Source organism: Charadrius vociferus, unplaced genomic scaffold (genome assembly GCF_000708025.1).
Source record: "Charadrius vociferus isolate BGI_N301 unplaced genomic scaffold, ASM70802v2 scaffold15, whole genome shotgun sequence".
NCBI lineage: Eukaryota > Metazoa > Chordata > Aves > Charadriiformes > Charadriidae > Charadrius > Charadrius vociferus.
The window spans coordinates 8,203,895-8,218,354 of NW_009650064.1; the positions used below are offsets into that span (position 1 = coordinate 8,203,895).

General features: G+C 38.5%; 1 protein-coding gene across 1 annotated transcript in view; it reads right to left on the reverse strand.

The window, feature by feature from the left end:
- Window positions 1–14,460, reverse strand: part of NECAB1 (N-terminal EF-hand calcium binding protein 1) — a 65,564-nt gene that overhangs the window by 15,838 nt on the left and 35,266 nt on the right. The window contains exons 5-6 of the mRNA XM_009891939.1: window positions 3,843–3,979; window positions 1,309–1,418 (exon numbers count right to left, since the gene is read on the reverse strand). Of these exons, the coding sequence (XP_009890241.1) occupies window positions 1,309–1,418; window positions 3,843–3,979 (247 nt within the window). The remainder of the gene's footprint in view (window positions 1–1,308; window positions 1,419–3,842; window positions 3,980–14,460) is intronic.

Here is a 14,460-nt window from a genome sequence, read left to right on the forward strand (position 1 = left end):
GAGTGCTCTCAGGAGACAGGAAAGTTGTTTATCGGAAACTGAAGATTTTTCAACACGTGCTCTTGATGTGCGCGTTCATTAACCTGCTCATTTTCCAGCTGAGAGTTCTTGTAGCACTTGCACTATCTTTTGACCCAACAAAGAAATCCTAATGCCGGGGACACAGCACAGGTGTGATTTCTAGGGGAGTGTGGCTTTACCCGAACAAGCACAAAGGCTAAAGACGTGCTGGCTTGAGTGTTAAGTGCATATACACACCTACAGTGTTACCATGCTTGTGGGCAGCAGGCAGTAAGGGGGAAGACCAAGTACCAAGAGAAACACAAATCTTGTCTAGCAAAGTACATTAGAATAGCTGTAGAGAAAGTTCTTAGCTCTTTAAAATTGCATTAATGCAGTAAGTGGATTTGGTACAGCATGCATATGTTTGGGTTCCTTCTGAACTCTGAATTAGGAGTGCAGTAATAAGGTTATGTGACCTTCCTTCTTATGAACAGCAGCAGACCACAGGAAGGGACCAAATATCATCCTGCATCATCGTGCTGAATGAACAGCATCATTCGGTGAGTGGCAGAAAGTGAGTCATGAATGTGAGTGACAGAAAGGTCTTCAAGAGAGGGTTAAAAAGGAAGGGGAAAGCATGTGGCTGCAAGCAGTGAGATCTGCATGACCAGTCAAGAAGTGGACTTGACCCACCGCATACTTTGGGGTTTCAGTCATCTGCATGCATTGATTCTGGGAGACATCACTGAACCTGGAGAAGCCTTCATTGCAGCCTCATGTTTAATATCAATGCTTCCAAAGAATCCTGTTTACTGAAGTACCTTCTCACTTTTTCTGTAGCAGAAATACTGTTTCAAATTTTTTGGTATCATCTTAAATGAAATCTTTTTTTCATTCAGGTTTCCTTTCTGCTTCTTGTTTGTTACCCTCAGCTGGAATCTAAGCCTTGACGGAGAACTTTGTTCTGTATAAGTTATAGCTTTCACCTTTTCGTTCTTATCTGCAGGCTACAAATGTTACTTAAGAAATGTTGAATCAGCCCACAGCCTCCAAACAATATCGCAGTTTGGCCCATATTTATGTATTTATTTTTATCAGTTCAGATTTATGGCTAAATATTTATTGTCCTTACAGTTTGAGCTAATACCTTCTATATTAAACTGAAGATTCATTTCTGTCAGTGAAGTACCTGAGTTAGTTACTGTATCTAAATTAAAGTTTTGAGAGGACGATACATGTACATTTTTCTCTGTGTGTGTGTTTATGCATGTGTTTTAAATATATTTAAAATGTAAAATACCATACCTGTGTTAAAATGAGGGCTATTTGGCAACAGGCTGTTCTTCTGAAGCCTTCGAGCTGAGCGCTTTCCTGGCCACTGAACTGAGAGCACTTCTGGTTTTGTTGGGCCTTGTCTGCACAGAAACACAAAAGACTTCATAAGCTAAAACATTCAGGAGATATCCCCTCTCTCTGCTCTCACAAAATGTGCTTGAATGTTCCCTTTTGAATGAAAAAAGGAGAAATAACTATTAAGACCACTAAATTATTTTCCAGATTTTCACTATGGGTAATCAGTTGTGCTGCTAGTTATTAAAGAAGTAAAAAAAAAAGGAGGGTTAAGCTGGTGAAAATCTGTCTTTTAGTCAGAGAAATCTCCAGGTCAGTGCCTATCTGTGATGTGGTTCTGACCTGACCTAATGAACTGTTTGCACTGTTTCTTCACTCAGGAGAGTTTCGTAGCATCTCTGCAGAGGAAATGGTGTCACAAGAACAGCTGACAGTGAGATACCAACTTTAAACATTGACCCCTTCAGCTTAAAGACTGAAAAGATAAACAGCAACATGTCTCTGTTAATAAGGAAGGAAAACTGATGAGAATTAGCTAATATTGGATGTTAGACAGATACACTTCTGGAAACAGTATTGAAACATAGCAGACACAGAAATGACTTCTCTTTGTACTATGGTGGCAGAGTTCTTGAATCTTGAGAGTTTATGTAGGGACTGAAAGCTGTCTCCATTTGGTTCTTCATCATCCAGCTGGAGAGCAATGAAGGACAAGGACTGCAGCTAGTTTTGAACAGTTAGTTGGATGAGTGGTTGCAAAGAATATTGGACAGTAGTCTACATAGTTCAGTATATAATTCTGATTCTGGTCACTGCTTTGGAAGGCTCTCTGGTCTCCTCAAGCACAGAATGAAGGCTCACCAAAAGCTCACACACTATGTTAAGATGTTTTAGGATAGTATATTCTGCAACATAAAATCCCTTCACAGTAAGCCAAATTACGGCAGTTCCCCACTGTGAGCACTCATAAATTAGTTTAGGAGTGTCTTAATGGGATTTTGATTCAGACAGTTTGCCCATGAGTTAAGTTAAACATAATTGAAGATGATTTTACATAGGGATTGGGGCATATGCATTAGAAACTAACTCATTTTCTCCAGAACAGGTATAATCAAAATGCTGAATTTGTCCAACTTTTCCACTGCTACCTCAGAAAATGGGGAAGATGAGATTTGGCTTAACAGTATCACACCTCTTTCTCATTTTCTTTGTCATAAAGCAAATTCAACATCCAAGAGGTTATTTGTGAACACCTATACTAATAAAACTGGAGAAGGAATTCTCCACAATGCCCTACCAGACAGTCAATGCAGAGAAGAAAGCTGACAGCAAAAGGACTGTTCATATCACCCAGTTCTGTGCACCCAAGTGAGTGGTTTGAGTTACTCAGATGGTCTTTCTAGACTGCATTTCTAGTGAGGCTATCCTAAAAGTCAAGTCAGAGAAGAAGCCAATGATTACTCCAGAGGATGGTTTACAGCACCTAAGTTAGGGTCTGGCTCCGAACTAGCCATTCGAGACTTCTTTCTTTCCCATCAGTTGTGTGGGGAACCTGGAAAGAGGTACAAATGAATGGAGGGGTATATATACTGTGCATGCTTGGTGCACCCTCAGCCTTTCAAAACCTGCTTGATTCCTGCAGTCAAGCTGTCAGCAAAAAAAACACCCTGGGTGTTATTCATATACTTCAGAGATTGCACAACCATCAGCAAAGCAAGCAAGAAAAATACATCTCCAAGAAAAAGAATGATAAAGCAGTGCATTTTAGAACATGAGAATTGCTGAGATCTTCCTTGTCCATGAAACCCAACAGCTTGTATTTTGCTTTCCCTGTCATCTTTAACAATAGCATACTGTGAGGAAAACAAATCCATGAAGCCAAGTACCTGTGCAAAAATGTTTTGATCCTTGATCCTACAAACCGTCATCTATGAGGTCATGGTATTAAATTCAGCTAAACCGCTTGGATGGATATAGGTTACTCCAGTGACTGAGACTTTATAGAGTTATATGTTAACAAATACTATGGGCCCTATGTTCTAGGAAGAAGCTGTAATAAGGAAGAGCCTGGCTATTTCTCCTCTTAACATTGGGATCATTGTGCAACTCGGTATGGAAAAAAAATCATAAAGCCAGAAGAAACAAACAAGGAGACAGTCAATGGTCTTAGTAATTTCAAAGCTTTTCACATTGCAGTGGTCTGGTTTCTGCATTTGATATTAAACAGTCAATGGATTTAAAAAGAAGTCAAAGAGGCAGAGCCTTGGATGAAAGAAAATGGGCCTCCTACTTGCAATCCACCACAGGATCCGATTGGAACCTGCTTGTATTCAATTTCAGGAAAACTCCTATTAGTGAGTTCCCGTCTGGAATAAAAAGTGTATCCTTATTTCTCCTGTTACTCCCTACATCAGGCTGCTGGGTAAAATGTAAAATGGTCTTGGAGGTTCATGGTGACCCCACTCCTCAGCCCCGTCACTGCAGCTCACCTCTCCTGCCGAGTCTGCTCCTCCGTGGTTTCCATGGCACACTCCAGGGAGCTCTGGAGGGACTGAAGCTGGTTCAGTGTTTCCTTCAAAAGGAAGCGAGTCACAAACTGCTCCAAATTAGAAGCTTCCTGATAGTCCTAAAAATGACATTAAAAAAGGAAAAATTGGTGTTAGAAATATGTGAGGGAAGACTCAGACTTAAGTCAGAAAAGAAGCAGCTTTTGGCGCTTTTACATGCAAACCACATAGGCAACCTTTATGTTTCTGGACAAATTTTATATACACTCTGAAGTTCCAGGTATAGCCACTGATCCTGCCCAAGGTGAGAGAAGCCCAGGTACACAGTTGTATAACACAGTTTCTACTCAAAAAAATCCTTTTCCTTGCATTTCTTAACTCCAGTTGATTGCAGTACCACATTACTTCTTAGGTATGGAAAAACCAAGATAAGATTGACCACTGTAGCAGTGAAAAGACGTTTATCTTGCTCGCTGGCCCATCTCTGACAGTCATTATGGGAACAGTCTTTGAGCAGGGCATGTGCTTAGTGATACTGCCCTGGAAAACTCCACCAGCAGTTTGGCTGAAGGACTGCCTGTGCCAGAGATAGTGCCTTTTGAATTTAACAGTTTTTGACTGACTTTTGTTCCTTTAATTTGTTTCATTATTTTTGAAACCATGCGTCTATTTCATAAGTACATGAAATGCAGCTAAGTCTTCTTTTGACTATTAGAAAAGTTTGTACCTATATTTAGCAGTCACTAACGTTTCTTTGTTTGACTGCATTTCAAATCTATTTTATGTATTCAAATATATTTATGCCTATTTTGCATAGATAATTTCAGAAATAAATTATTACGCCTGCTCTCTCCCTTGCCCAGTGAATCATATTTCCATGGATGGGGTCAACTTTAATGTTTCCAGCAAGCCCAGATCTGCAAAACTCAGTTCTGCAAACAGTGATATGTAGGTAAGTGCTGTGTGAGGGAGTGACCTATACAGTAATATAAACACCAACTTTGTTCTTTTCTTCTTAATAAATGTAATCAAGAGGATAGAAGAGACCCCTAGACCCTCTGCTTACTCCCGTCAGGAGCAGAGAAGGAAAATAGACTTCCATCTTCTAAACTCAGAATTAATTTGTTGGCTCCTGCTTTGATGAAAGTACGCTGATATTCACTTTTTATATGCCCTAAGTCTGTTCATGTGTGCAAAAAATCTGTTCAGCTGATCTAGAAAGCTTTTGGGTACAATTCCATCTAAAATGATTTCATAAAATATGAGGAGCATTGAATAAAAGATTTCTCCAGTCACCACATCTGAAGAAGCTCTGTTATCTCCGAGCTTTAAAAAAACTTTTCATTTAAATGGTGTTGCATCCCACTCTAACTGAGAACCCATTTGAATATTTTTGGCAATGCACATGGGGTTTTTTAAGATCTTCCCTGTTCTTCCCAATGTGAATTACAGCTCAAATGCCTTTTTGACTTTTAGACTTCTCTTTTCATTTATGTGTTTGCAATCAGAACACAAATATGAGATGTTTTGAAATTTAAATGTAAAATAAAATATTGTAAGAAAATAGCTTTAAAAGTACTTAGCTCTCAAATGAGAACAACTTCTTCACAATATATGTTATTAAGTTCTTGTTGGAAGACTTCTGCTATAGAAATCTCAGATGTTAAACCATTTGTGAATGAGTTACTTATGTAGCCAGAAGCTTCATTGTCGTCCATATTTACTTCTTCTGTCTTCAGATTAATCAGGTGTGAGTCACTCTCCAACAAATAATTTCTTATTTATAAATTTTTAAAATACTCATGAGAGATTGTTTGTTTACTTTTTGAGTGAATACCTGGGACTCACACCAATCCTTTAAATAACATTTATGGCAACCTTTATGATTCGTACATCTTATTATGCAACAGGAAAGCTGTTTCTTCTTCCTTTAAGTTGTCTCCATTGTAACTGATTTAAAACTTTGGTGCAGTTGACAGATATATTGGAAGTTCCAACAATTTTGATTCTCTGTGGCATGTTAGAACAACACATGTGAATCTGCGTGGCATGGACAGAGAAATAAACCCCTGCAGTAGAAATCCAAGGTATGTTTTAATCTTTCAGTTTTCAACAGTGCACTTGGAAATAACTGAACAAAACATGACAGAACTGACCATTTCTTGTAGGATTTTAAATACCAAAGCAATCTCACAAGAGAGGATAATCCAAATGTCTTAAAATTCTGGGTATCCAAAAAGTAAACACTACAGATGCCTCCATATAGCTTCCTGCTCATAGTCACGGTAAATCTGATACTGGCATGCTGAATTACAACTTAAAATGTACAGCAATACTGTTTCATTTTGCAGACTCTTCAGATGTGCCCTCACTGATGAGAGAATGATGTAACCATTAGCTGTGTAATACTTGCCATTGCCTGAGGCTGGCTGCTTTTTGACTCTTGCGGGAACACTTTCCTTAACATCTGAAAGTTATTAAAGTTTTTTTCATCAGAACTATTCCTGGTTTGTGCATTGCACCAGGATTTATTCTTTTTTCTTTTTGTTCTGTTGTCCCATAAGTTCTATATTTAAAGGCTTCTCTACGGAAAAGGTCCTTGTGATCTTTAAATACAGCTTAGAGCTACCTTATTTGGAACACAGAGCTTTTTTGTAAAGATGGGCTAGGCAGGCAAGATGCTAACATCATCCGTGGGAGTCTACAGTTATCAAAGACTCTTTCCTTACATGTATTTTATGCAAATATGGGTGTTTACAACTGTTCTATGCATAACTACTTAACTTGCTTAATGAACCCAGTTGGGCAATTGGCTACTCGATATTTTTCTTTAAATAATGATTCTGAGGCCAGCAATTCTGAGCTCACAGCAATGTTAAATAACTTTGACTCCTTCCCGCTGAAAGATAACTACTCCTGCCCATCCTTCTAAAATTCTTTTTTATGAAAAAAGGTATTCGGCATATATAAATTGTCAGCATTATTATAATTTAAGTAATGGAAGGAAAAAGATTGTCTGTTACAATTCAACTTAAACCTCAACTCCAGTTCTTGGCACTGAGGAATTGCCAGCCATGCTTTGTTATCATTTTACCACCCTACTTCCTACAGAAAAGTGCCTTCGTTTGCATGTTACTAAAGGCACACTGGCACAAGATTTCACTAGAAGAAAGAAAATGTTGATTCTGAATTAAGAAAAATGTGTAACAATTTATTAAGTCTATATTATTGTAGGATCAGCTTAACTGGCATGCCCAGCATTTGTACTGTGTATATTGCACCACCAATTAATAATGGGACCCACTGATGGTGTCTGTACATAAACTAGAAAAATGGCCTGTTTCTTGAATTTCATTAGCTGTAAATTACCATTCATTAGCATATTCATTATACTGCACAGCAGTTTGCGCAGTCCAGATGAAATAAGTCTGTGCTAACATCGTTTTGCTTGTTAGTTTTACTGGTTGTGGGTGAATGAGGGTAATTTTCCACATCTACCTCATCAGGAGACAACTGCAACCTTTGTAAGCAGCTAAGATTTGAGTTTCCATTAATGCAACTGAAAATACACATAATTAGTAATTTCTTCATGGAAAAGGTCACTGTGGTCTTTAAAACTGGCTTACGGCTATCTTAAAAAGTGCAGAAGAGGTTCTCCTTTCGTAAAAGTGGAGGAGCCAGGGCTTAGGTATCTCCTAAGAGAGTCCACATCTCAGGGCTACCATGGGTTCAGGGACTGTCTTGATCATCTCAGGCCCTGGTGCCAGCCCCGATCCTCTCCCCTTGGGTGACCTGACACCACGCTGATCCACTCATCAGAAGAGCAGCTCCTTGAGCTACTATTGAGCTGAGGAGGCAGATACCTGTGTTTTTTTTATTTAGGGCAAGCAAACTAAACCTGGCTGGGACAAAAAATAACTCTGAAATCTCTCAGAAGGTGGGGGAGCTTAGTCAAGAGCTCCACGGACTTAGGATGTCTGGCTGTCATCAACCCCCTGTTCAGACCAGGGCCAACTTCAAAGCTAGTTCAGGCTACTCGGGGCCACATCCACCTGAATTTGGAACATCTCCAAGGACAGAGATTTACACCATCTCTCTGGGCAACCTTTGCACCACCCCATCTGTGCAAAGTATTTTCTGTATGTCTAGTCAGCATTTTCCCTTCTGCCAGCTGTAGCCATTGTCTCCAGTGCTTTTGCTATGCACCCCCGAAAGAGACAATGTTGTTTTATCTTCTCTATAACCTTCCTTTAGACAGTAGAATTACGTCTTCCCAGAGCCTCTTGTCCAGGCTGAACAAACCTAGTCCTCTTGGCCTCTCCTTCCTATACTGCTATTTTGCTATATAGTAGTTTACGTTATACAGCACTTAATAACATTTATTTGTACTTTATTTTATTGGTAACATTATGTATAATAGTTATTTATTACTGTTATATTGCGTTTCAATTTTCTGCTTCATATTTTGTATGTCATATCAAAATAATTTTGTAACAATTATTTATGCTTATCCTTACAGAAAAATATCCCTGAGGCAACTGAAAAGTAGTTATCATTGAGTAAAACTCACTAAGGAATAATCTATTTACACTCCCATTGATCATGCAACATCTCCTACCCTGTGTGTTTAGATCCTACATGAGTGGGACAAAGTGCTGGCTTGCAACTTTAAATTCAGGATATAAAATTAGTCAGAATAACTGTACTAAAATGAAAAAGAATTCGAGCCTTTTCCATTTCAGTCACTAAGATCTAATTCTTCAGACTGTAGGATGGAATCAGAACCGAGTCAGAATAAACTCATGATTTCAACAGAAGCCAGATCCAGAGATGCTCACTGCATTGACTGTGCATCATTTTATGCAGCTTTTACAGCATCCTTGTTGTAAGAGTGAGCAAAGGCACAACACGCCAAACTATTAAATAGATTCAACTTCAACTTTAGAATGTGGCACAAGCTTTACAAGTGTATTGAAGTATTACATTTGGAATAAATTACATGTTTAAATTCTGCCTAGAGAACTGGAACAGTGGCAGTCCCTATCGACCACTTGCAATGCTGACATAAAAGCAATGAAATAAAACAAGCAGCCATGGGTAATTACAGGATAATATTGAGACACATTTGTAATAGCGTCCATCAGATCAGCACAGAAGAATTCATGCATGGATAAAAAGTAACTCCTATTTAACTGCTCTTAAGTGCACCACTTAGCTTAGAGACAAGAAACTGTGGTTTGGCTGTGGTAGCAGGTATCAGCAGGCAGCAGGGATATGTGCGACGCCGTTGCTCCCAGAAAAAGGTTGCGAGAATACAAGGAAGACATCAAAGCTGTTGGTGGTTTTGATAGGTATCGACAGGAGAATGGCTAGGTTAAATGTTTCTTTTTCTGCTGTAAAGTTATTTCTATGTACCTATGTACTTTTATGTTTAAAGATATGGATATTAACTTAATTAAGGTTATTTTTGGTTTGGTGGTTTTGTGGTTGTTTTTTTTTTTTTTTTATGTTCAGACTATTTAACACATCTTCTTTGCTACCAGCAAACTTTGAGTGTTGTCTCTTTCTGACCCTGTAGGTATAAGACTGCCACAAAAAAGATCAAAGAAGTTCCCAAGAGTTTTCATTACTCTGTTAAGGAGCTCAGAGGAGAGGAAAGGGATGAATCTCTGGAATATCTTTGCACGACTGCTCAGAATTCATCACTTGCAGCTTTTTTGAATTTACCTGCGTTTGACTTGACTGCACTAGTAGTCACCATCTCAAATAAACTTTAAAGATAGACAATCCTATCCAATGAAATCCCCAAATTTCATTTAATAATGTCCCTAGACATTAGCTGTTTAGTCATAGGGACCTTTCTGCCTTGTAGCAGGGTGCAACTGGTGATATATTTAGCACTGTCATCAGCATTTCTCTCTTCAGATGAGTTTACAGCAGAGAGCTGATGAACAATTGAGTACGTGGATTTATGCAAAAGGGATCCAGACTCCAGTTGTAACCACTGATAAGTCTGTCTCATCAAAAATTAGGGAATGAAAAAAACCAAACAACCAACCCATGGAATTTAGGACAAGTCATCCATGGTCAAAAGCAAAGAGAACTTTTGGAGGATTCTTTTTAGGAATTTACAGACTGCATTTAACCAGTTTTATAGGTATTTTAGCTAGAAAAATAGACTATGAGAAACAACTATGCCTGCAAATAGGATCGGGTCTTAAAAACCTAGTGCAGCTGGACCTTAGTAACAAGGTCATTTATTACTCTAATATTTTGATGTTACTAGTTTTTATCCTTTTGTCAAGTTGTGATTACTCAAAAAGGATTGGCTGAAAAATTCCCACCAAAATTTTAACTTGATAAAGCTTTGAAATTTAAACAACACAAAAATGCATTGAGGGCATCTGCTTTACTCCACTTTTTTCTATCTTTTACTGAAAAACTTTTGACAATACTTCAGAATTCAGTCAAGACATTCCAGTCTTTATAAGTCCAACAATTGCTTTAGAATCCTCTCTTATTTCATATAGCTAATGTTGAAGGCTTCACATTTTAGAGGCGTGTTTGGTCTGATATTAGAGCTGAATGAAATACCTGTAAGAAAAGGAAGTGGGAGTGGCACCAGACCTGTCATTTCTTTGAAAGAACAGTATCTATGAAATTATTGCTATTTTTTTTTCTTAGAATGAAAAATGGAACTTTTTTTTTTTTTATTAAAAGAATCTTCTTTTGGAGTGACAGTTCATGCATTTTTTTTTTCCTGCAGCATAGCCAATATCTGCCCGGAAGGGGAGGATGTCTTTTTTTTCTATTCAACTTTTATTCTTGAGGCTGGCAACTGGCAGCGCAGGACATGTAATGCCTAATCTGTAGGCAGCCACATCTTTTATTGGTTTTCTGGCTCTGTCTTTCCCTTTGTCTCCTCTGTGAAAAGCACGAATTTACAGCAAATCTTTTAATCCTCATTCCCCTCCATGATATTAACTTATGACATCCATGCAAGTGGTGCCTGGCCACTGAAGGTAGCTGGAGATAGCTGGTAGGATGTGAAAACACACCATTAATGCAAGAAAGACAAATCCTGAGTCTGCAGTTTGCTTGACTGGCTGGATGATAAATATTCTGAGAGGATGTTTTCTGAGGAGGAATTCAGAAAGTCCTCACTCTTCCTGAAACTCTCTTCTTCATCTATGATCTTTTAATCAGTATCTTACATCTTCTAAATAATTACAAGAATCAAACCCCTAGTCACTGTAATGGAAGGAGATACAATATATGTCCAGTTAAACTAGTGCAATAGAATTAACTGTCATTAAAAGACAGATGGAAGCAATAAAACATACAGGAAGAACTTACTGTGTGCAGTTAAGAAATACATTAGATATTGCAGTATTTTTGTCAGTTTGCTTACAGTATTAAAAATAATCATTGCATCCTGCAGTATGTACCGCAGCTGCTCTTTATGTCTTGAACCAATATCTGTCTACCTTCAGTGTTTTATTTAATCTTCACCCTGAACAGATTTCTATTTCTTTATAAGGAATAATGAAATTAATAACTCTTTTTTTTTGTTCTGGCTTTTCATTTCCAGTGGAATCTGGATATTTTGTCCACTTTAAAACATTGAGATGGGAGATGGCTATGGTATTTTAGGCTGATGCTGACCTGAAAAACACTTAGTGATGAACGCAAGGAACAAATGAACTGCATTCAAAGCCAACGCCTGAAAATTAATAATCAGGATAAACTGAATAATACCTGCCTTAAGTTATTCTTTGGCAGCAGCTATTCATTAAATTCATCCTGCAAAAGGTGCATTTGTGAAAAGGGCCATTTCAAAGTCAACAAAACTAGATTCTGTGGAAACTGTTAATAAATTCTAATCATGTTCAAAAAGTAGTACCACCCAATTTAACACAGATTTTGAGAAAACAACAACAACAAAAAAATTTAAAACTACATTTTTGCTCAAATCAGTTGTGGAACTCTGTTACCGACATATAGTTGTCTAGCTTTTTTCCTGTTATTTCATTTTGTGATATAATTTACCTAATCACTACTTTTACTATTACTCAAATATGCAATTAAAAAAATCTAGGTATTCTGGTTTAGAATGGCAATCAACCCTCCAGAGTGCAGTGATTTACATAATTACTATCAATGCACCATCAGTAACTAAATTGCACATCCCTGTGTTACTCTTTCAGCTCCTATATTCTTCTTTCTTACTTTCACTGGCTCCTATTTTTAGACTATTCAAGAAGTTTTCCAGCAATAACCAGGCTGCATTGACATCACTTAGCTTTGGGTTTTTTTTTTTTTGAGCAAAGCAGAAAAATGAATTATTTCATAGAAGCAAAGAATTAGACATGCTGTGTCAGTCACTGAATCCAGGACCTTTCCGTTGCACACCATACATTCTTCTTTCTATGTTTTTACAAGCAACATGTAAAAAAGAGTTAGGGGGTTTTTTTGCCCCCAAATGCTTGGAAGGCTATTCCAGGACTTGACTGCACTAGCGAAGAAGAATTGTCTTTTATTTCCATCATAAACTTAAAAACAGCTGATTTATGTTTTGCATATTTAAATGCTGGGTATAAACCAGACATGGTTATTGCTGCTTTGGTGATGTTTGCTAGTTCACCAGGTCTGGTCCCCAGCTATCACAGACAGATCATTTGGTGTCCTTCATAAAATAGTTGCAGAGGAGGGAAGAAAGTCCCTCCAAAGCAATGAACATGAGACTTTAGAGTCTGGAAAGGAGAAATTTTGTAGTCTCTCATCCCTCATTTCTTATGTTTGGCTGCCATTCCTTTCCATGGAAGTTCACAGTGCTTTTGTCTCCAAAGAAGAACTGTACCTCTGTATTTACAGGAGGAGTGTGCACTCAGAGGTCATCTCTCTCTCAATTCAACTTTGAAAAAGTGTACATTAACTATTCTAGCCAAACCACTTTCTGGCTTTCATCTGAGGAAGAAATATCTTGCTGTAATTTTGAGGAAGAAAAGAGATGTAAAGAAATGGAATGAGAACAATGAAATAAAGATGATGAAAAAAAAACCAAACCAGAGGAACAGATTATGAGGGTTCTTCAATATTTGTTTAAACAATTTCCTACTGTGCTGACAGTCCTTCTTGGTTATTTTGATGTTCCCTTTACTTTAGATTTGACTTTCTCGTTTTGCTGTTCATAAATGCTTTCTATTGGCTCTACAAAATCCCTACTCAAGTCCATCCAAGAGGCTGCTGCTATAGTTATAGTTATTGGATTTATGCTTCAGATATGAAGTTTATAGGGTCAAGCTCCACTCTCATTCACTGGATCAGCGTTTCATCTTATAAGCACTGTTAACCATAAAAGCCAGTCTCTGTTTACTTTTTTTTTTTTTTGAAGTCACTTCTGAGACAGCTCACAGGGTGGCCTCAGGTGCCACAGGTGGCAAGGAAAAAGAAACAACTACGTGGGCACTTAGTGCCACTGTCCCGAGGAAGCATCTCTACCGGGCTCAGTTGCTCTCAGCGATTCCCAATTCCCACCATTTCGCTGATGTGCCAATGCAAAAAGCCTGAACTCTAGTTGTTACTCCAGTAGGTTAAGAGCTGGTACGCTGTACATCAAGACCATCGTCAGCTCTGTGACAGACTGATACGTTAGGTGAGGCTCAAGCCAACAGCCACTGAAATCGCGGAGCAGGAATCACGTCCCATCCTGAAATCCCCTTCACGCAGCCACTTGGCAGAGGGGTTAGAATAATCTGAAATGGTCCCTGCTTCCCCCCTAGGTCCCTGCTTCCAGCCTTCACAGTGCAGGTGCCAGTGGGGACATGTGGGGATACGTCCTGGCTGGAAAATGACCCTGTGCTGTTGGCAAAAGGGAAAGATGGAGGCAGGAGGAGAGGGGACTGTGCTTCAGCTGGTGAAAAGAAGTGAACTTCAAATGGGTGTTATGACTTTGATAAAAGGCACTGTCAGATCAGGGTAAGCCATTGCCACCTTTTCCTCTATAAGACGGTTCCTTGGGAAAAATCCTTTGGAAACCTCAGAGCTATTCAATTACCTTAACTGGAGTTTGGTGCCATACAGAGACCCACCTGGTTTCCAGCTCCTGCACAAGAAGGATGTCTCCTTTTGCCCCTGGGTCTCCCAGAGGTCCTGTGTCAGGCCTGTGCAGACATCGTGGACATCCTTGAATAATCCAAGTTTTCCAAGATGCCACTATGTGCCCATTTTTAGACCCCTGAATACTTCTATACGGTCAACGTCATTTCATATGAAAATGATGTTTTTGGTGATCAAAAGAGCTTTTGCTAGTTTACTGAGTACAGAATAGTCCACCATCACCAGCAGGTTGCATTTGCAATAAACTATAGCAATACCAGAAGTAAAAATGGTAGAGCAAAACTTGTTCTTACTGAATAGCTGACAAACAGCAACAATTTTATGGCTTGATAACTTAAGGGAGACATGTTCTTTGGTCTGCAAGTTTTTAATTTTCAGTATTCACAAGTCAACAGAACCAAGATGTCAAGCACCTTAAAAAAAACAACTGGTCTATTTTTATCTACCTACATCATTACCCAGTGGCAGATATTATTTTCTG